This window comes from Pipistrellus kuhlii, unplaced genomic scaffold (genome assembly GCF_014108245.1).
Source record: "Pipistrellus kuhlii isolate mPipKuh1 unplaced genomic scaffold, mPipKuh1.p scaffold_m20_p_11, whole genome shotgun sequence".
Taxonomy (NCBI): Eukaryota; Metazoa; Chordata; class Mammalia; order Chiroptera; family Vespertilionidae; genus Pipistrellus; species Pipistrellus kuhlii.
Window position 1 is genome coordinate 14,348,181 of NW_023425416.1, and position 22,838 is coordinate 14,371,018.

At 48.3% G+C, this 22,838-nt stretch overlaps 1 protein-coding gene across 3 annotated transcripts in view; it reads right to left on the reverse strand.

Annotated features, from left to right (window-relative positions):
• The window catches only part of CACNA2D3 (calcium voltage-gated channel auxiliary subunit alpha2delta 3), a 773,665-nt gene that overhangs the window by 183,837 nt on the left and 566,990 nt on the right, over nucleotides 1–22,838 (reverse strand). For all 3 annotated transcript variants that reach the window (XR_004986777.2, XM_036430835.2, XM_036430833.2), the window contains one exon: nucleotides 21,469–21,543. Coding sequence is in view for 2 of the 3 variants with exons in the window: in XM_036430835.2 (XP_036286728.1) it covers nucleotides 21,469–21,543 (75 nt within the window). In the remaining variant the exon portion in view is untranslated. The remainder of the gene's footprint in view (nucleotides 1–21,468; nucleotides 21,544–22,838) is intronic.

The window sequence follows — 22,838 nt, forward strand, 5'->3', positions numbered from 1 at the left end:
TGCCCTTGACTGAAATTGAACCTGGTACCCTGCAGTCGGTAGGCTAATGCTCTATCCAGTGAGCCAACTGGTTAGGGTCTGGTGTGTATGTTTCAGACCAAGTATTATATACCATGTTGGGACTCATACACTCCTGGTAGAAATATGGGTACTTGTGCTAAAGAACCCAAGTCCTTTTAGATGGCACCTGGCACAAGTGGAACTACAGAGAACCCTGGATTTCTGACCATTCCTAACATGGCTTTTCTTCATTGTCTAAATAACCACTCAAGAAATGCAGTACAATATATTCCTGGCATTTGTGAAACTTGAAGGGATTAGAGTCAAGGGAAGTAAAATTTCCCAGCATAGGGATCAATGAGCCACTATAGTCCAACAAATCTCCATAACTGAATTTCACTGAGCAACAGAGAGGGCTGGGTCTTCCCTCCGGAACCCCATTGTAGGAATGGCCCTCTGCAATGTGTCCTTAACCCGGCACATGTAACAGGTCTGAACCACTTTCCATGTGGGTCTTTAGTAATGCATGAGCTCCTTTGTAATATAGTATGTAACCAGGTGATTAATATGGGTGAGAAAAAGAAAAGACAGTGGTCTGATGCACATATGAAACAGGTTGGGAATGATGAGTAAGCTCTAGCATAATTTGTCATGTTCCCCATTAAGAAACATATTAAATGGCCAGAGATTGGACCTTCGTTAGGAGGACACTTGTGCTATATGTGTCACTTCCATCCCTCTTTCCCCCACATAGATGGTAATCTTTCATTTTTTCCTATAGGAAACCCCTTGACCCTACTCTCAATAAATAAAGTTTTGGTGGAGGTAAGACCTTCTTGGTTCAGAGGTAGGCAAGTGACCTGAGCATGGGAGGAAGACCCAGATCCCTCCAGGACACGGAGACTGGTTCAGAGGCCAACCCAACTGAGACTCTATGTGGGATGCTTTCCTGGATTTGCCCAAGAGGCTCTCCATCTGCCAGCATCACTAAGGTGGGAGGATGTGAACTTGAACTTGTTGTGGTCACTGTGGCCACTACTTCCTAGGAATGATGTCGGGGCAGAGAAAGCAGAGAATAGATATGAAACAAGTCCTGAAACCAGGTATGCACACCTGAATCAAGCTGTGCCTGAAATCCGTATTCTTTCAGATGTTTCATGTACTGACTGATACATTCTCTCCACATGACCTTCCTTACTTTTTTAAAGATTTGTAAAAGCTGGCTTAAATTACAAGCATAGGTAGTCAACAGGGTTCCAACTTGTATAGAGTGTTTCTTAATTTTTTTTTTCTTCTAAAATGAACTACTTTAAAAGTACGCTTTAAGTGAACTGTTCACAAACTTTAATGGTTATTTAGGAACATGTGATTTGGTGTTCCTATAGGGAACCCCTCGATTACATTAATGCTAATCGAGACAAATTACATGTTGAAACAGGCTGATCCTCTGTACCTATTTTCCCCTTGAGAGGACGAATGTGTGTGGCCACAGACAGAGAGAGACAGAAAAAAGAACCAAATTCTCAAATCTCCCAGGCCAGCTCTCCCCTTTCCCATGGGACCGGGCCTGGGACAAACCCCAGGTCCACCAGCCCCTCTCCCTCTTCCCTGCGTGAGGATCTTGTTACTGGAGCTGAGGCACCGTATATGGCATTTGTTAGTGTATCTGTAATCTGTAACTTCCTTTGAAAATGTGATTAACGAATTGCAAACGGTTTCCAAAGGTTTATAAACAGATACTTTGAGAGCCACAGGTAGGTTTGTAGTTTTTGGTGCCTGTTTTTATGAAAAAAATATGTGAGGGAGAATTTAATAAGGAAAGATATTCTGTGCTATGAAATACTTGGAGGTGGAGTTTTAAATAAAGGCCAGATGTGGGGAACACACAAGCCAGCCTGTGGCCTAGGAGGATGGGACCAGAGGGGCACCCATCTGAGGAGGAAGCTGGAGCCATCTGGGGGCGTGCGGAGGGCCAGGCCTTCCTGCGGCGGTGACTGTCTGGATCTGAGTGCCTGTGTTACCTGCAGACCCGCTTGGGAATCACAATGGGATGGGCTACAGTGTTGGTTTGAAAACCCCCAAAATGCCTTTGGTTTTTCTGGGTTCTTTTGGGACGGGCCAGAGGAAATCAGCCACACACATCCATGTAGCCTCTGTGAAACAAATATTGTGTGTGTTAATAATTGGTACACGGTACGTGCTGCGCTGTGCTGCCAACAGGAAGGAAGGAGATGGGGCGGGAGGCCCACAACTGGAGAGGAAGAAGCTTTGCCCAAAGCGAATGCCATCTGCAGAAAGGGTATGGCCATGGGCTGGGAGCCAGCCATTGTCTGGGCAGATGTTTCTCCTCCAGGGCAGCCACGGTCCTCATGGCCAAGATTCGAGCATCCATTTTATTTAGGTCAAGAACAATTACAACATATTGAGTGAGCACAGCGAGCTAAGTATCATGCGAGTCACAAGCCCAATGTACAATGTCTTATTCTAGGACATCTGATGACCAAAACCCAACGCTCGGCTCAGAGAAGCCATGCAGGGCCCGTTGACACCAATTGGGCTTGGGTGTCCATGAAGGTCGTGCTGCCCCTCGTGTGTGGCCCCACAGTGGGCTCCACAGGAGGAGGTGCATGCCTGGGTGACACAGATGGAAGGCCAGGGAGGGAAATGCTGATGATTCTGAATTCGCAGCTGAAGTCCTTCCTGCTCAGAGGGAGATGAGAAGCCCAGATATGGCGGAGGGAAAGCAGGCCACGAGGGTGCGCCCCGAAGCACCCGGAAGGTGGGGGAGAGGCAACGGGGCATGTCCAGACAAGGAGCCTTTTCCTTTTTCTAAAAGGTACCGCACGCTTATTAATTAGTGTTTTTAAGTGTCTCAAAGATGAAACGTCCTTCGTGCTCTTACTGTGATTACAAAACCCTTTTGATCGCTGTAAATCTAAAACAGCTTTGGTATTTTTTAAAGAAACAACAATTAACAGGCTGCTTTGAAAACCCAAATGACCTTTATCTTAAATCAGTGTCCTCCAAGTCCCCGTGAGTCAGAGGCACTGTGTGTGGGGAGGAGGTGGCCGGCCCCACCGCCACTCTGTGGGTCAGACTCGGCTCACTGCTCTGCGGCTGGGTTTCAGTCCCCTTCTCCAAAAGCCAGTCTGCCCTAGGAGAGCCAGTGAGCCACACAAATGAAAACCATGCTGAGGGGGCCAGGTGGGAGGGACTTGTGCCAGCAAAGGGTCCGGGACAGGGACCCTGACGCAGGGAGGAGAGGGGCCTCTGCTGATGGGGCGAAGGGGCGATGAGCTAGTTCTCAGCAGAAAAAGGAAAAGCATGCAGATGCTATATACAAAGTAACGGTGCCTGTGGGCCCTGGAAGCCAGCTCCTCCCATATGATACGTTAGAACACCTTGAGACAAAACCCACTCTAAAGTTTTCCGAGCAAAAGGGGATGTAAGAAAGACAGCCTTCCGAAGGAATGCCGAAGTTTTAAGCAGACTTGCACCCAGTCCTTGAGCACAGACATGTACCATGTGCCAATTGCATTCCCTGATTCATATAAAGATTTCAAATACCACTGCCCTTAGGCCCATGGCCGGCACACTGCGGCTCGCGAGTCACACGTGGCTCTTTGGACCCTTGAGTGTGTCTCTTCCACAAAGTACCACGGCCAGGGTGAGTCTATTTTGAAGAAGTGGTGTTAGAAGAAGTTTAAGTTTAAAAAATTTGGCTCTCCAAAGAAATTTCAATCGTTGTACTGTTGATATTTGGCTCTGTTGACTAATGAGTTTGCCGACCACTGCCTTAGGAGGTTACATCTACGATTTGAGCGTTTGTATCTGACATTAGGCAAGCAACTTTTTATGTGCATTTGCAGAACTTTATTTGACACAATTCCTTTGAGAAACTAACTACGTATCAACAAACAAACAAACAAACAACAACAACAAAAAAAAACACCCTGGAGTATGTGGAAACCGCCAGACAAGTTCTAGTTTAGAAACTGTGAAGACAATGGATTTCCTTTTCACGTGAGTGAAATCAGAAAATAGTATCAACCAACATTGAAACGCCACGTGTCAGCCTTGGAACTTGCTGGAGAGGGAGCCCTCCTGTGGGTGGCTTTCCAGGCAGTTACCTTCCCCGTGCCCCTCCCCAGCCCATCGCTGGGGGAAAACTCGTCTCCCCATCCCGGCTTGTAGGGATGGTGGTCAGAAGAGAGCAGGGAGATCTCTCAGCTTCAAGGTTTTTGTGCTAAATGACAGGAAGGGCAGGAAGCTGGCAATGAATCTGCACGTGAAGTAGGAGGAGAGATGCAAAGAGGGAAAGGGATCCTTCCTCCCAATCCATGATGGGTGGATGCCTATGACAGTATCACCCTATGTCTGAATGCTCTGCCTTCATCAATTAGCTTTATTTTGTTCCCCCATTTTCTGCTACTTTTTTCTAGGTCGTTGTGAAGAAGAGAAGACAGACAGGGATCCATCTTTGAGGCCACGTCCTCCGGGACAGTTTCTCTGATTCTCCCAGCTAGAGTCTCTCTCCCTTCCTCCTGGGGAGGCCCTCACTCTGAACCTTCCCCAGGATACAGGGTTTTGCAGTATACACACGCATGTGACATCCCTTCAAGCCTCCTGCTCTCTGCCCTAGCCACTCCTGACCACCAAACTCAGAAGGCTCTCATCCATCCTGGGTCCATCCAGACCTCTGGACTGGTGACTAAGCAAAAGGTTTCCTTTTGATATTTTTTAATGTGATCCTCAGTTCTACGGATATATCTTAAACACACACATACACACACACACACACACACACACACACGTTTCTGGATGCATGCTAGTCTGACTAAGCCCAAGAGACCTCTGGCATCACTCATGACTCAGAGGAAAACCAAAGGCCCCTGGTAAGGCTGACTGAGTCCTCTGGGACTTATATTTGTCTGTGATCACAGATATGTGGGCAGAGGCTGAAACAGGCCAGTATAATCAGAGAAAAAGGCCAGTGGGTCCTGGCAAAGCAGACGGGATGCAGCAAACTGCCACATTGATTGCTTCTAAGTAAGTGTCTCTTGAAAGTGAATCACATCTCTCCATCCCTCCAGCCATCAGGTAGTGTCAGCCCCATGATTCCTCTCTCCTTGATGGGGGAGTGAATGGTGCTCTGGCCTCTTTCTTACCACTTCCTGCCCCTCCCCATGCTCCCTAGCTACCCTGAGCCAGCTGAGAAAGGTCATTACCATTCTTGCCTTCAGGCCTCTGCACACACTGCTCCATCTATTTCCAACCTCTTCATCTCTACTCAGAAGTCAAGTGGCCCCTCAGGACTCGGGGGAGAAATCAGCTCTCCGGGGAAGCTAGCACTGGCCTATCCTCGGTCAGTTCAGGTCCTCCTGCATCCTCCTCTGCCTCCACACCCACCACACTGCCCTGCTAATTAGGTGCTGACTCACAGTGCCCAGGAGCGTGCTGGCAAAGAGTAGGCTTTCCACAATATCTGATGGATGAGCGAACCGAGTAAATGAACAAATGAGGGTGTGATTCCCTTATCAAACACAGGTATGACACTTACTCTGTGCCTGGCCTGTTCTAGGCATTTTTTTGAACATGAACTCATTTAATCATTACAACCACCCTATGTAGTTCATACTATTTTTGTCCCCATTTTTTCAGCGAAGGAAACTGAGTCCAGGGAGGTTAACGTGTCCAAGATCACACAGTTGACATTAGTAGATGTTGTCCCCAGACACCTATCCTCAGAGATGCCCTGCTCTGTGGAGACCAGGTACCTGCGGACCTGAGGTTGCTCCTGGTGCCTGCCTGAGATGACTCCTGCCAGGGCATGGGAAAAGGATGATGGCAAGGTGACCTATGGTGTCATCAACAATTGCCCTATAATTCCACACTGAGCAGAGCTGAGTTTCAAATGACCTCTCAAAGGAATCTTTCCATTAAAAATTACACACACACACACACACACACACACACACACACACACAGAGTCTAGAGGCCTGGTGCATGAAATTCATGCATGGGGGAAGGGTCCCCTCAGCCCAGCCTGCACCCTCTCCAATCTGGGACCCTTTGAAGGACATCCCTCTCACAATCCTGGACTGCTGGCTCCTAATCGCTCAACTGCCTGCCTGCCTGGTCACCCTTAACTGCCCCCACCACCAGCCTGATCACCCTCCAACTGCCCTCCCTGCTGGTCTGGTTGCTCTTAACTGCCCCCTGCTGCCAGCCTGGTCATCACTTACTGCCCCTTCCTGATGACCTGGTAGCCCCCAATGGCCCCCTCTGCCGGCCTAGTTACTCCTAACTGCCCCCCTGCTGGTCTGGTCACCCCATGCAGCCTGCTTGTTCAGTCAGTCATTTGGTCGTCCCTCAGGAACTCCCCTCTTAGCCTGTTCGTAGGTAGCCATTTTGTGAGGGTGTAAGGGTCAATTTGCATATTACCTCTTTATTATATATAGGATACATATATTTATATACACATACATACATAAAGGAGGGGAAAAGTAGGTTTACAGTTCATATGGAAAATAATACAATCATTAATAAATAACAACACAATAATAAACTGTGTTTCCCATACATACCACTGTAATCCTACTTTTGCCCTTGTGTGTGTGGGGGCGAGGGGGCGGGGAGGAGGGGACTTTGATTTCATAGTCTCTGGCCCCAAAGGGAGAAGTCTGTGTCTATGGCCAATGCCCTCCTGACTTATTCCTCAGGAGATCTCCACCCACCCAGGGAGTGACAGGTACAAAAAGCATTGAATTTCACACTTGGCCCCAGAGCTACCTGGGTGGGGCTGGCAGGGCAGTCTGTCCTTTGGGATTTCTGACCCTGGCCAGCTGGTGCCCAAAAGCATTCAGTCCTGTGAAATCCGCAGCCCCAGGCCAAAGGAGTGCCAGCTACAGAATGACCTCTCAGGCGATCTATTGTGTGTTTGTGTGTGTGTGGGGGGAGGGTGTCATTAGGTCAAGGGCAGGGGTAGAGCCCCTCCCAAGGAGAAAGAGGCAAGTGAGATGGAGAACTTCCAGCTAAAAACCTGACTGGCTTAGCCAAACCACTTTCTCGTGTCAATATTCCAAATGTGCGAGTGCCTCCTTTGCCCGAAGGATGCCACCGAGGATGTGGCAGCGGCACCTGAGAGGTGTGTTTCCAAACACACATGCCTGTGGCAGCTGCTGAGGAGCTCACGGCCAGGCCCCTCCTCGGTGAAGTGCAGTGGGCAGTTCAGGGTGTGGCAGGCGTTCAGCTCTTGGGCCAAAAAGCCACGGTCTCAACCTTTTTATTTGCATTCTTTGGGTCTTATCATTTAGGATTATGTAAAAAATGGCAGCTGCTTATAATTATTTGGAGGTTTGAGCTGCAATAATTAAAAACAGCTGCCTTTATCTTCCCACTACCAGACGTAACCCCGCGAGGTTGGGTCTACTGAACTTCAAAGGAGGAAGCAAGAAATAAAAGAAAACTCCACACATTACTAACAAATTTCTAGTGATTCATTTAAATGGATAACCAGCTATTCCAACAGCCGTCGAACCTTTAATTATCTTTTAAATATATATAATTTGGGACTGCTAATTAGATAGCAATTTAATGCTCTCATGGGGATTCAGATGCACTGTCTTTCCGAAATGTAAACTCCCGGAGGGACAGGCACTGGCATTCCAATGATTGAATTCTTCAGATATTCAAATGAGCTTGGGCATTCACTGTTGGGATCATTGGGATGTGCCCAGTCAGCCCAGACTGAGGGTAAGGTTGGGCTTTCTCCCAGTCCTAGTCCAACCCTCCGGAGAGAACCAAGTCAGGGCCTGGAGACCTAAGCTCCCTCTACAGCTCAGTAGAGCCTCCTCTCAGGTGCAGGTGGCTCTGTTTTCTGGGTTTAAGGAGGAACCCTCTTTCCTGGAGTTTAAAGTTAAGGGAGCTTTAAAGCTCCCGGCTCAGGAGTCCTCCATACTGCTCCCCTTGGGCAGTTGCCGTTTTAATTAATAACTCTCTGTCCCCACAGGCTGCTGCAGACGGAGGAGGTGAGGGCTGCACTCTGCCTCGAGCTTCCATTTCCTGCTTATTCCTGCCCGCTGAGATGGTCCTTTAAATTATATAAAGATGTGTATTGTATCACGTGGAGAAAAGTAATTGATCAATTAGATGACATTGGGCAATGACAGAAGCCAGCGCTCCAGTCTCAGTCTAGTGGCATGGCGAGGGTCTGCATTCCTGAGTGTGTGTGTGTGTGTGTGTGTGTGTGTGTTTGGGGGGGGGACTGGGGTGGGGAGGAGCTAGCAGCTGAGCCTCATTTCCCCCACCAGGGGAAGGAGGTGCAGACAAATCTATAGGAATTTTAAAGAGATCATTACTCAACACATTGCATGTAATTACATTTTGATGAGCTTTTTATTGCTAATTCATCATCCAAGATGGGGCACTCTAGATATGAAATTAATCTAGTGAAACAAAGGTCAGAGTGTGTCCAGTGCAAAGAGGGGCTTTGTCCTCATCAAACTCTTCTGCCAAACAACAAAGCAGCAGAGAATCTTATCTCTAAACCAGATTTCCTTAAAGCGCCTTCTCGGTGATGAATGGCATAGAGATGTGTACTCTCCAAGCAGGCTGGGGTGAGGTGGAAACCAGTGCAGCGGCCTGGGACAGAGTGGCTCATGTGCCTAATGCCGCCGTGTTAATGGGAAGGTCCGAGTGGGTGCATGGAGGCCTGGAGTTGAGGCTCTAGGCCAGAGCAAATCGATTTCTGCAGAGAAATGTGGACACACTGGTGTCTTAGCTTGGCTTCTCTGTGAAGATGGGATCTCAGGAAATGCCTGCAGGGCCATGGCACAGTGACTCAGAGACAGAGAAGGGCAGGCACCCAGCACAAGGAGCAGCCCAAGCACCATAGCACTGGGGGCTCCGGGGGCCAGTGTGGAGCAGCAGCTGGAGCTACCCCACCTGCGCGGTGCCCGTGCTCGCCAGTCTACATGGAGGGACGCTGACCCCACACATCTGGCCTGCTGCTCGCCTGAGAGAAGCGGGCCCCAGGGGCCAGAGAGTGTCTTCCCCAGGTGCTGGCAGCTGCAGGCAGGCTGGCATGGAGGGGAATGGTCGGGACTGAGGGCAGACAGGCAGGCCTCGGGCAGGCATCAGCAGCAGCTGCTTTGCTAAGCATGTTTCCAAATAGAAACGCACCAATAAAACCTCAGGCCGCTCTCCCTCGTCTTTGGAAGTCTGTTCTAAGTCTGCCAGCAGGTTCCAGAGGACACACTGAGCATCCCCACCGCCTCCAGGTTTGCAGACACGGTTCCCTCCGCCGGGACCAGTCTCACGGCCTTGGCACAGCATATTCTCTTCCTTCCCTCGGGAGATTAGGGGTCAGCTTAAAATGTCTCCCAAAGAGACATCCAACTAAGGGGTGCCTCTTCCTACTTTTCAGTTTTCTCAGATCGTGTTTCCTCTGGAAAGTTTATCCAAAATGTGTACAACTATTTGTTTACTGATCAGCTGTAAAAAAACAACAAAACAAAACAAAACGAAACAACAATACATATCTTCCCCATGAGACTGCATACACCCAACCCAGTACAGGGGTAATTCTGCCTGTCTTGTTTCATCATGAGATCCTCAGCATCTAACAGGATGCCTGGCATATGAGAGGAGTTCAATAAATACATGCCAGATAAGTAAAGGGAGTGGGGAAGGGGGGATGAGGGAGGGCAGTAAAGGAAAGAGGGAGGGAGGCAGGAAGCAGTGGGCAGGAGAGCGGGAGGGCTGCAGAGGCACATTCTGGTGCAACCTGGTGTCTGCAGAGTCCTTTGCAGCTCCTGGTAGTGCTGGACTGTGTCACCCACTGTGATCTCCCACTTACAGGCTGCAAACCGGCTCCCTGCAGCCTTCTCAGCCGCCCCTTCCACAGCCAGACACCATGTCCCTTTACAAATGCTACGTTTCTACCCTGGTGCTTAATAACACTCGGTCATTGTGTGGTCAATCTCCTATATGCTGGTGTTCTCTCCCCATTTATTTGTTGTTTCATTTCCTCTACTAGGCACCTTACCAGGCCCTGTGTGCACAGGGTGAACAGACTAACCTGCCCGGAGTCTTCAGATTGCTTGCTGTGAGTGAGGGAATGCCTGTGTCGAGATATTTCTATGATATAGTGAAGCTCAAACTCTAAGGCCTGGGCAAGAGGCCTGGTGGGAGGAGCAGAGACCTCTGGGAGTATTGGGGTGGCTGAGATAGAGAGGGAAGTTTTTGTGAGGGGGAGGGAAGAAGTGCAGACTGCCACACCCAGCAGTGGTTCCCAGATCCATGGGTCCTGAGGGTATATCAGCTAGGCTGCTCCAATTGTAAGCAACAGAGACCAATTCTTTATCCCTTGAACAAACAGGAGGAAATCCTATATAATAAAGTATCCTATATAATAAAAAGCTAATATGCAAATAGACCAAATGGTGGAATGACCTTTCGGTATGATGTGCAATGACCACCAGGGGGGCAGCCACTTAATGCAGGAGCTGTTCCCTGGTGGTGAATGTACTCCCACAAGGGGAGTGCTGCGCAGCCAGAAGCTGGGCTCACAGAGGCAGTGTTGGGAGCCTCTCCCATGTCCGAGGTAACGCTAAGGATGTCTGACTGACGCCTTAAGCCCGCTCCCCATGGGCCTAAGCTGCCAGCCGGACATCCCCTGAGGGCTCCCTGAGAGGGCACAGGCCAGGCTGAGGGACCTTCCTGAGTGCATGTATTCCATGCACTGGGCTTCTAATAAATAAATAAAGGAACTGATAGAGGGCATTTTCCTCTTGCCTTTTCTTTTCCTCCTTCCCTTTCCCTCTCTCTCTCATTTCCTCTTTTACTACCCTTGCCTTTCCTTTCTCCTTCCTCCCATTCATCCTCTTTTCTCTCCTTCTCTCTGGACAGAGAAAAGATTTAAGAAAAACCAGCCTTCCATCTACTCATACCTTTGTATCAGCCAGGGCCCAGCAGGAAGCACACAGCATAGTCAAGCTGGCTAATTAAGGAAAGTTTAATAAAGGGGCTATTATAACGGTGTAGGTAGGGCGTGGAAAGCTACATAAAAATGTGGCAGTGCCCTGGAACTAGAAGCAGTGGGGACCTTGTCCTCCCTATGAAGGGACAAAGAAAGGAGCAGTCCCAGGAGTCCTCAGAGAGCAGGGAGGCTTTGTGGCTTTAGATTGCATGCAGCCAGTCTCAGGGGACACCGGGCTGAATAGATACAGCCCCCACCCTCCCCTCTCCACTTCTTTCGGGTGGCCCCCGGAGCAGTCCTCCCCCCGCCTCACAGCCCAGGGCCAAGGAGCCACTGCCGCGCTCCACACAGGTCTGCAGGTGGGCGGGCCGGAGCCAGGGGAGAACTGGGGGCTGCGGCCAGCCAGGAGGCTCTCCAGCCCAGCTTTCCTCTTGTTAAAGAGCCTGGCACATCCCAGCTTCAGAACTGAGGGAGGTTCCCCCAATTGTATCGGGTTAATCTTATGGAAAACGACAACACCCACAGTCATCTTTTCCCCCTGATGATTGACCTCATTGTACTTTCTAATGGACACCGTCTTGGGCTCAGCATCAGTTCCCATCTCTGAGATAAAACACTAACATTCAGGATGCTGTCAGAACGTAGGAGGCAAAGCACACAGGGTGTTCAGCATTGTATATGAGCCCTAACGCCCGTAGGCACTACTGCTAGCCCTTTACTTGCTAACCCCATCTATGCCCTGAGTGCCTAAGTACACACCCGGCCACAGAATTTGGGGACTGAGAAGCTGTTGAGGTTCACAGCCTGGACAGAAATCCAGGCGCCACACAGGAGGGGTAAGCGTCCCCAGTTCTGGGCAGCGATGCTTCCCCTCAAGTGTTCAGACCCGCGCGGAGCAAACAGTGCCCTCCACAATGTCATCAAGAGGAAGGCATGTGAGGCTCTGTGTTCTCTTTTGCCAAATGATGTATTTCAAAAGGAACAGGCTTGCTACGTGGGGGTCACGCAGTCTTGTTTATTTTCTCTCCGGGAACACGCTCCTCTGAGCAGATACATTTACTAAGCATCCGTTAATTCTTTCTTTTAAATGAAATGGGATGGATTCAGACCAGGCCTGTTCAGAGAATGTGTGCTGGCAGGCACCTCAGCCTCCACACAGGGGCACACGGCGGTGCCCGGGCGCCACCTACTGGGAATCCTCCTTCAGTTCAGCAGCCTGAGCAAAGGGCCTGGAGGCTGGAAAGGGATTTCCAGCATGCAGAGCCCCTGAAAGGTTTGTAAAGGATACCATCCCCACCCCACACACCCGGACAGGCTGGGGCCAGCAGAATGCCTGGTTCTGAGACCAGAGGCAGACGTCATGTCCGATCTGATTGGAGGACAGCCGCCCTGGGGACAGTGTGGGGCCCCTGCTGGGTGGGAAGAAGGGTCTGCCAGAGTGGAGAAAGGATGCAGTTGATGTGCTTGCCACCTCCTCTGGAAGGTCCTCCTGTATCACAGGGTGTCCTTCCTTGAGCAAAGGAGACAGCCCTTTCCCCTGTGAGCCCACAGACCTTCTACCCCTCTGGCTGTCGGGGACTCTGGCTTTGGTGCATTAAACATCTTGTGGGCAAACATCCTTCCACCTGTTTCTGTCCCCATTGGCCAACACAGCGTTCGACCCCAGAAACAGCTGACACTTGCAGGCCATCAGGGAGAGGCCGAAAGAAGAGTGTTTGATATGGACTGTCCATGTAGTATTGACTGACCAAATGCCTTATTTCTGCACCTGAGGTAGCAAGGACTCAAGAAATGTTTCCTGGGCAAACATGTGGCACCTGCACTCCTAATTTATAGTGGGGAATTGGTACCCAGACATCTAATCATCAGCATTCTTCAGATATCATCAGGATCATGCCACGGATATTCACTGACTCTCTTCTGTGCAGAGCCAACTCCCAGGCATTCACAGGGGACAGCAGCGGGTAGTTGAGCATATAGACCTTTCCCAAGTTCCCAAGAGTGATAAGTGAACTAAGGAAACCAAAGCAGGGACATGACAGGGAATGACAGGGGAGGAATGTGGCTCCTTTGGGCAGGGAGCAAGGACACCTCTGTATAGGGGTGACTTCTGAAATGAGATGTGGGGGTGGGAACCAGCCAGTCGCGGTGTATCTGGGTTGAGATTATAGACAGAGGAAAGAGCAGGCACAAGGATTCCACTGGGGAATGGAAAAGGGCCAGAGCTGGCTGGAGCATGGGGGAGAGCAAACAGGCCTGGCAGATCAGGTCATGGAGCCAGATCTAGGGCAGAGCTGGGGTGATGCTGGGAGTTTGTGATTTACTCCAAATGCCAAGGGAAGCACAGCATCCGAGTGATGCCGGAGGAGGACCCTCTGACTGCTGAGTGTATGGTACTGGGGTGGGGTGGGGCAGGTGCCCAGAGAGGACCTGAAAGAAGACTGAAGTCATCTAGGAGGGATGGCAAGTGCCCTGAGCAAGGGGTAGTGACAGAGAGAGAAAAGTGGGCTTGGAGCATTTGGGAGCCAGATTCCAAGTGGACATGAGAGTGGAGGACTTGGGGAGAGGTCCCGGAAAGCCACTGGGGCGGCCACACCCACACCTGTTGAACTCAAAAGAACCCTTAGCCTTTGCATTGAGTGGCTGTGGATGGGCAGAAGAAATGAAGGAAGGTTAACTGAAGCACTGTGAGTTAAAGAATTATACAGCAAAAGAAAACTATTAGGTGTGGAATGGAAGAAGGTCCTTACATAATTGAAGATCTGCATGATGATACAAAAATCACATTTAACCTCGCCTGGTCCATTGTTTGAGCCAATCAGTGGGTTCTGACAAGGATTTTAATAGTGCCCCTACCTTTTAAGCTTCTATTTAAACTTGCATTCAATATGCACTGTCCATGTAGCATTTAACATACATTTACATGTGTCCATAGGAACATCCACTTAATCCATATGAGAGGACAGTGGTGCAGCAATGCTCATTAGCATGTCCACATGTCATTTGTGTATGGACCTTGTGCCAGGGTCCATCTGTAACCCAGTGCGGTTACAAAAGGACATGAAAACACAACTGCCTGGTGTTCCCAAGGACCAAGCAGTGGGAGTGGGATCAGTGTGCCGAGTGAGGCAGGGATAGTCAGGGGGCAACACAAGCGAAGGCAGTGACCCTTGACAAAGCTCAGGCTGTGGAGTGCCCAGGGCTAGACTACCAACAATGCTGACTTCAGGAAGAGAGGGAGGCTCTGGAATGGGTAAAGAAGACAGATGATCCAGGTATCTGCAGAGTGTGAGCCCCTAAAGAGTTAACCTGAGTTTTACAGAACGAGAGAAGTTGTGTGTGTCTCAACATTCCTACTGAACAACATGAAGGCCCAGGCTTACCCTGCCCCCTGGCTTGTGTCACAGAGTTTGGTTAAGGATGCTGACATGGCTTAGGACTGAAATAGTCAGAGAAACATGGCCACCATGGGGAGAGCACCTGCTCATCTGCCCTGGCACTGACTTGATACTCTAAGATCTGGACAACTCTGCTTCCACTCCCAGGAGGCCACAGCCTAAGGCCAGAGGTAGGGATTGGGGGATTGTGAAGAAGGAGGTCACAGTGGAGGAGGCATAGACTACTCAGATGAAATAGTGACCGGTGGTGGTGCCAATGTTTGTTCTCATTCACTTTCAGGAAAGAGGAGCGCCTGTAAAACAGCATCTTGTTCAGAAGGGCCCAAAATATTGTAGCTGGCCATGCTCTAGACCTGTGCTGTCACCCGTGGCTCCTGAGCACTGACATGCGACTGGGTGTAAAATACATACTGGAGCTCAAAGATTAGTATGAAAAAAGGATGTGAACTATCTCATCAATCATTTTCATATTCACTGTATGTTGAAACAATGTGATTTTGAATTTATTGGGTTAAATGAAACATATTTTTCATTTCACCTATTAAATTTTTTAAAATACCCAACAGCTCATCTTTGTGGTTCCCATTATATTCTCACCAACAGCGCCAGTGTAGACAGATTTTAACTATAACAACCCATGATTACCCTGTTGTTCATCCACGTGGCTGTAGAGACCAGGCCTCTAGGTCACTCCCACCCTCCAGCCACTGTGCTTCCCGTCTCCTGAAGCACCAACCCAGGTAGCGGGTGAATGGAGCACATCCTAACTGAGCTGAGTCAGAGCTCTGGGTCCGGCACTTTCTAGTCACTGACCATCTTCTCGTTTATTTAATGCCCACTTCCTGCAGGGAGCCTGTGGTGCCTGCCTGCTTTCTGCACAGAGAAGCCCAGCTCCTCAGCCTGGCCCTCACAGGTGCCTGCAGTCTTTCTCCAAGTGCCTCCTAGATCCATCTTCCTCCCAGGCCTGGCACACACACACCCTTCCCAGGAGCCCTGGGACTCTCCACCCATCCACATCCTAAGCTTGCTATGAAATGAATCACTGATTAAAAGCTTTAACACATGCAAGACACATCAAGCAGTGTATGTCACATAACAAGGAATCAACACATGTTAAAAAGAAAATACTAAGATCAACAATACAAACATACAAAAAATGTTGGTAGTGTCTATAGTGCCTTATTCTCCCCAAGTCTTAAATCTTATCTGTCTGTCAGATTTGGGGTTCTTTGAGGCAGGACACTTCTCTGTAGCCACTCCGAGCAGCTTGCTTAGGCCTGGACCTCCAGCAAATGTTGAAGGAATGAATGAAGGTTTCTCTCCCCAATTTCCACCTCCCGTGTTCTCCACCAGCACACACAGGGGCCCATGCAGTTGGCAAATTTTCAACCAGAACAGAAACCTGCCAGCATCCTTCCCCACCTCCCAGGCTTGCAGACACACAACAGCCTTTGGCGAATGCCCATGGGCCTCCTGGAAGCAGGTCTCAGGCTGTGCCCGCTCCAGGCTCCTCCGTGAGTCCTGCCTGTCCTGGGGCCCCCTTTGTTCTCTCTTGGTGGTGTGAGCAGGCCCACATCCCAGGCCTCCTTGAGGAAGGACATCAACTCAGATGTAATTTCTTCTAAAGGGGGAAAAGAGAGAGGGAGGAGGATCACCAAAATCTCAAAACAAAAAAAATCAGGTCATGATAAAGGTGATACCTTCCCAGTCTTATCTCCCTCAATGCCCTGCTGGGCAAAAGAAAGACATATTCAGGGTTCCACATTTTCAAAAAATCCATTAAGCTCTCAAAAGCATGGGAAGAAGGAAGTGCACAGCGAATCAACCTAGACAGTACTATATGTGACTCTACTATAAAATATTTTTAATCTGAATGTTAGAGTGGTTGAGGCCAAGAAAAAAAATTCCATTTGCTTAATAATGACTCAAAAGCACTCCCTCCACTCCGACTTGAATCCCTCTTGCTGTGCTGTTGTCCTGTTTCCCACCCAGAGGATAAGTAGGGCCCCCACCCGTGGGACGGCCCCCAGCCCACCCGAGGCCACATCAGCCACTAGTCCAACAGAACCCTGCACCCCAGGCACCAGGCAAACTGTCTGTGGAGTCCATGTCAGTCAGCTTACCAGCAGTGACAAACTGGTGGCAGAGCAGAGTGGCTGAGAAATAACTGAGGACAGACTAAGGGTGGCCCAGTTATCAACGGGAAAAGTGTTACTTTAGCAGTTTTGCCAATTAAACCAAAGCGAGTCGGCTGAGTAAGGCTCCTACGTCTGCGCTGTTTTTGGAGACACTTCATGATTCACACCCAAATCACACAAGATTAAAGAAAACATTGGATAAAATCAAGCCAAACATTAAGTTCAGGGGGGAAATCTTATTGGACAAATTAGAAAAATATTGGTATTGTGCTTCAGAGAAACCCACTTCTTTCCTCCAGCTGCAGGGGGGAAACGGCCTTGGTGGCAGAGAGAAAGAGAATATGAGTTGTTTTAAGGGAGTTTGCTCCACCCTCTCATGCTGGCCCCAGCCCCACACTCACAGGCAATGTGCTAATCGGTGGCCTCGGCCAGAACTGAGGGGAACATGCATCTAGAATAAGGATTCTGTTATATGGCTGGGCTCTGGAGAAGGTGCATCAGGTTGGAATGAGGCTTCCTAGCCTAAATCCCGAGCTAGTCAAGGGAGCTGCTGGCCACTGGTTGTCCCCAGCCATGTGTGAGGCTTCTGACCAGGGTGATCATGTCTGGTGCAGATGCTGGTTTCCAGGAGAAGCTCACAAATTACATCATCTGGATAACAAAACATGAGAAATGGTGAAAACAGTAGGTTTGCAGGATGCCTTCATTCACTTCCCTACTATGTGCTGGTGGTGAGGGTGAGAGCAAGGGAACACTTCCAGCTTTTGTTGTTCAGATGGACAAACACACATACACACACACACACACACACAAAAAAAAAACCAAAACAAAACAAAACAAACAAACAAACAAAAAAAACAGAGATGAACCAATGACTTGTATGTGCCAAAGCTGGGAGAAGTCCATCCTTGTAGCCTGACTCTTAGCATCATCTCCTCTTACTGTACCCTTTAGTACTATTCTTATTGCTACTTTAAAGACAAACCACAGCAATCCGCATTTTCATTTCCTCATAAGATAGGGCTCAAATAGAACCTTATACTAGTCATATAGTTGTTGTCTGTCTTTAAGACAAGAATTGGCCAAGAAAACTGAGTGTGTGTGTGTGTGCACCTATGTGAGAGAGAGACATGAAAGACATATAGAGACTGAGAGGGGATTGACAGAAAGTCAGGCACAGACAGGCTTAGCTCAGATTTCCCAGAGGTGATGGCAGACAGAAATGAGGATTGAATCATTGCATGATTCCAGTACTCTGCATCTGTCTGGGTGTGTGTGTATCTGTGTCCACAATCCCTCACCAATCTATAATAATAAAAGCACAATATGCAAATTGACCAAACGACCGAACAGCGCAATGACTGTCCAGACAGCCATCCAGAAGACTATGCCATGACCTGCACTGGCGCCAGGCCAGCCAAGGTAGATGAAATGTGATTGGTTGGGGGGGGGGGGGTCTCTGTGATCTGTCCACCATCACCCCTGCAGAGAGAGGCCCAGGCCACCCTCTATAGTGAGATTGATCGGGAGGGGGCTCAGTGACAGGTCTCCCTGGCAGAAGGAGGTCCAGGCTGCCCAGGTGGCAGCACTGTGGCAGGTGGGCAGGGCCTCCCTCTGCAGGACAACCACTCGCAGGGCTCTTGGACTGTGAGAGGACACAGGCCGGGCTATGGGGATCCCCCCCCCCCACACACACACAGAGTGCACGAGTCTTGTGCACAGGGCCTCTAGTGTTTATCATAATAATCTGATCCAAATGAATAATCAAAAAGTTTTCTTTAGATTCCTCCTTAAGCATCTGCCACCACCATGTCCTCTCAAGCTATTTTCTAGCATCTGAGATCAGATCCATAGAGCCAATAAAACACACACAGGTGCAAGGTTAACTACCGCTGTCCCCACCATTTCCTGGGCCTACTTTGTCACACAGAGCTCTTGGCTGCCATTATCTCATTTTCTCTGACAACCAAGCTGAGATACAGCACTATGGTCATGGCAGGAGTGTAAGAGTAATAGGTGCTACCCTAACTGGCTTGGCTCAATAAATAGAGCGTTGGCCTGCAGACTAAAGGGTCCCAGGTTCAATTCCAGTTAAGGGCATGTACCTTGGTTACGGGCACATCTCCAGTAGGGGGTATGTAAGAGGCAGCACAATGATATTTCTCTCTCATCGATGTTTCTAACTCTCTATCCCTCTCCCTTCCTCTCTGTAAAAAGTAAATAAAATACAATAAAAATTTTTTTTTTAAAGTTCCAACATCAAGAATCAATGGTCTCCCATGAAAGAGAGAGAGAGAGAGAGAGAGAGAGAGAGAGAGAGAGAGAGAGAGAGAGAGAGAGAGAGATAATTGGATGCTTAGAGAGGTGTGTGACTTGCCCAAGGTTGCACAGCTGGGATGTGGCAGGACTAGGAGTCAGGGTAATGTCTGTGTTGCTAAAGTTGAATTCCTTCCACTTCCCTGCTCTCTCTTTCCCAGGATGAAAATGCAAACCTTGAGGCACAGTCAACATCCACATATCGATCCCATGCAGATGGGCATGCTCATGTAATCCTCTAAACCTCCTCTAAAGAGCTCATAGCATTGGGGTCAGAGGTAGACAAATTGCCTGGCCATTCCTTAGGTCCTCATCACAGGTCAACTGCAAATGGTTCATCAGGATTAGGTTTTCACAGGTGAGATTGGGGCATGTGGGTGGGCCACCCCTTCCATGGGAACTTGACCCTGGTTACCACTTTTGGTAAAAACCATTCAGTACATTGTTTCAAAAGCAAGGAGAACAGAAATGGTCTGTGTTTGCACTGTTAGGATGAGATTGGTGCTGGCTGGGTGGCCTGATTTCTGAGAGCCCTTCCACTGACCTCTCAGAGGCCATAGCTCTCCAAAGAGCATCACTGCACTGTTTGCAAACAGACCCTTCACCGCAGGACCAGAGGATGTAAACGAGCAGAAAGACCTGAGGCTGGCTGTGCAGATGGGAGCTGCTGATCCCTGTTGCCACAGAGAGCGCGTAAGTGCCGCGGTGACTTCTGACATCTGGTTCCATTCTGTCCCTTCTTTAAAAGCTGATAAATAGGAAGCTAATTCACTCACTGGCAGAAGATCCAGGTTTGATTGTTTCATTTACTCGATTCCACTCCCACTTGGAATAAATAAGCGGTAGGAGCCAGACTGAGCCGCACCAAACACACAACTCGTCCTGCTCCCCACAGACAATCCCAACTGGGCGGCTCGGAAATGGGCAAAGCTTTTAGGCCTAAATGCTTCCAGACTTAAATATCCTTAGAAAGTTGGTATCTTTTTCAATCAAACTTTTCAATAATTCGGAGTTACATTTGGAACTAGCTAACCAGTGAGCCCAATCTTTTTCTGATAAAAAGATTGTGGAAATCAACTATTACCGTAATTCCCGTCTTAACACATGCATATTGGATCCACATGACGTGGCCATGACTCCATTAATACCAATACCGGGGTGATTAGAGCGAAACCGGATGATGATGGAGCTCAAACATGAACTTTTCTAAACAACGAGTCAAGCAAGGAGCAGACTGGTCCCCACAAGGCTTCACCACAAACATTTGCGTAGCAGGCACTGCCGCTCTTTGCTGATTTTGATGAAAGAGAATGAGAAGACTGGGGAGAATGAGAAGTCCGGGTATGTGTGAATATGTGGGTGTGCATGCATGGATTGCTATAGGAAACAACTTACACTTTCTTAACTTCCAAATGCAGCATTTACTGTATTACTCTTTTATACCTTTATAACTTTCTGTAAAATAAACTAAACCCACAAACCGAAAAGGCTGCCCTTTTTCAACACATTCCAACCAGTCAAAAGATGGCAAAGACATGCCCCTCTCCCTCGCTATCTTTGCCCCATGGTGCCCACAGGAGATGCCACCAGGAGAGTCTAGCAGTCTGGCTGCCCTTCAGAATCCTCCTCAACATAGGCTCCAGGCAGCACTCCCCCTCCTCCCCCCGCACAGCAAAGCCAGGGAGCAGGGAGGACTGTGAACCCCTGATCTGTCCTAACCCCACTCACTGCAGAGAAAGTGAAAATGTTGCTGAAAGAAAATGGTTTACAGGTTGGGTCACCAGCAGTGCTACCAGATATGGCTTCGGCAAGAAATGGAGAAAATCTCAACTGTTTTATGGAATCAAAAAAGGTGTTGTTGAATCCCTTCAACACAGGAGGCGCTGGACTTAGGCAAGGAGTGTGGGGGAAAGTCTTATGGTAATGAATTTCCAGGGATCCGGGGTGTAGTTTATTGTATCAAATGAAACTTGCAACAAGTCTCAGGTTGGAGAATCAGACCATTTGTTGTATAAAGGTAGCCATTGTGATGTGTTTCAAATAGTCCAGAGTTTAAAAATCTCCATATATTTGCATCTGTGAAATAAATGCACTTAGATGCGTATGGATCCTACATAATAAAAGGTTACTATGCAAATGGACCACCGAACTGCGGAGCAACCAGTCATTATGATGTGTGCTGACCATCAGGGGGTAGATGCTTGGTGCAAGAGCTGCCCCCTGGTGGTCAGTGCTCTCCCACAGAGATAGTGCTCTCAGCCAGAAGCCAGGCTCATGGCTGGTAAGCACAGTGGTGGTGGCAGGAGCCTCTCCAACCTCCGCTGCAGGTGGACTGTAAGGAGCGAGGGGTCCCAGACTGCAAGAGGGCACAGGTCATGTTGAGGGACCCTTCCCCCTCCCCCTGACCCCAATGTATGATTTTTACACACCGGGCTTCTAGTTTATATATACAAGCATGAAAGTAACTGTATCTACCCAACATTATTTACTAACTGGGAAAACCACCTTTAGGAGATAATATTATCAACTGAGCTTTTAATGTGAACACAGGGCTGCCAAGTGTCATCCCTACAGCAACAAAGAAAACCTTTTAAAATCATAAAAGGAGAAACACAGAAAGAAGCCTTTTTCTTACCAGTGGTCTGAGTTCTGGATGCGTCAGGATATATCCATTATTTGTGATTGCAAAGGCATAACCGTGAATTCCTAACTGTAAATGGAAGAGAGAGAGAGAAACCTTCATTAGCTTGCTCCCCGGTGCATTCACAAAGCATAAAGCAGCCCGGCGTTTAGTAATTTACAGCTTAAACTTGGCATTCATAACCCTTATCAGCACAATATTTCATTAAAATGAATGCGAGGCGCTGATCCTTGACATTTGGTGGAAATGAAGACCTGTCACAGGAGAAGCTCAGCAAATAGCACAATTTAAAATGTCACACCCCCACAAGCTGGCATCAAAGGCTTTACTTTGATTTATTTAAAACAAAAGACAATTACATTAAAAAAAATAATGGCTAATGTTGGTGGAAAGACCTTTGTCCAAGTGCACAGAATTTTATCACCCTGGGTGTCTTCTCTCTTCTGTGATAAGGAAAGAGGTGACCTCATTCTGATGCTCATGTAGGCTGCCTGCAATTCCACACCCACAGGGGCCACCTCAAGCATGCACTCTCCTAGGCAGTCATTTTTTATCATTCTTCAAGGATAAAAGTGTCCCCCCACCCCCGGCCTGCAGAGGAGCCTGCCAACCCCTTTTATATCCCTTTGTCTTTAAATCGTGAGGTTGCCAAGCTTCTCCATGCACGCTTCCATCCGCACAAAGCCTGGGTAATTTTCTATGCAGAGCCTCGCTTAATTTATGTGTTCTGACTAAATGGGACTATGGGAAATAGTTTGAGAGCAATGAAATGTTTTATTAGCTTTAAAAAGTATGTAATCAAATTTAACACTGCACTTATTTAAATAATAATCCTGGCTTTTTGACAATATTTCTATTACACAGTTGATTGCACCCATTGGCTACAATAAATTTACCTACAAATCATTCACGTATTAAAATGGCCTTTGGCATAAAACCCATACTGATCTCTCTCTCTCTCTCTCTCTCTCTCTCTCTCTCTCTCTCTCAGAAAATGAGCAGTAAAAGGGAAGAAAAAAAAAATCCTACATTTTTTTCCTACAAGTTATTTCATAGTTCTGAGCTCTATTACTTTTCTTTAAAATCCTCTGCTGATCACGTTATTGAATATGATGCTATTAAACAATCCAGACAACAGAGTTTACAAACCAAGAATGACCCAGTCTGCTTCTTAGCTTATTGTCAAAGTGACGTGAAATTGACTTCAGAGAATTTAACACTGGCAATGAAAAGTTTCCTTTGAATTAATTACATAAAGCAAACATGCATGTGGTAGTCAAGGGCAACAGGCATTTTTCTCCTGGACTTACCTTGCACAGCAAGCTTTAATTAGATTCTACTTGAGCCTAATGATAAAAGTATAC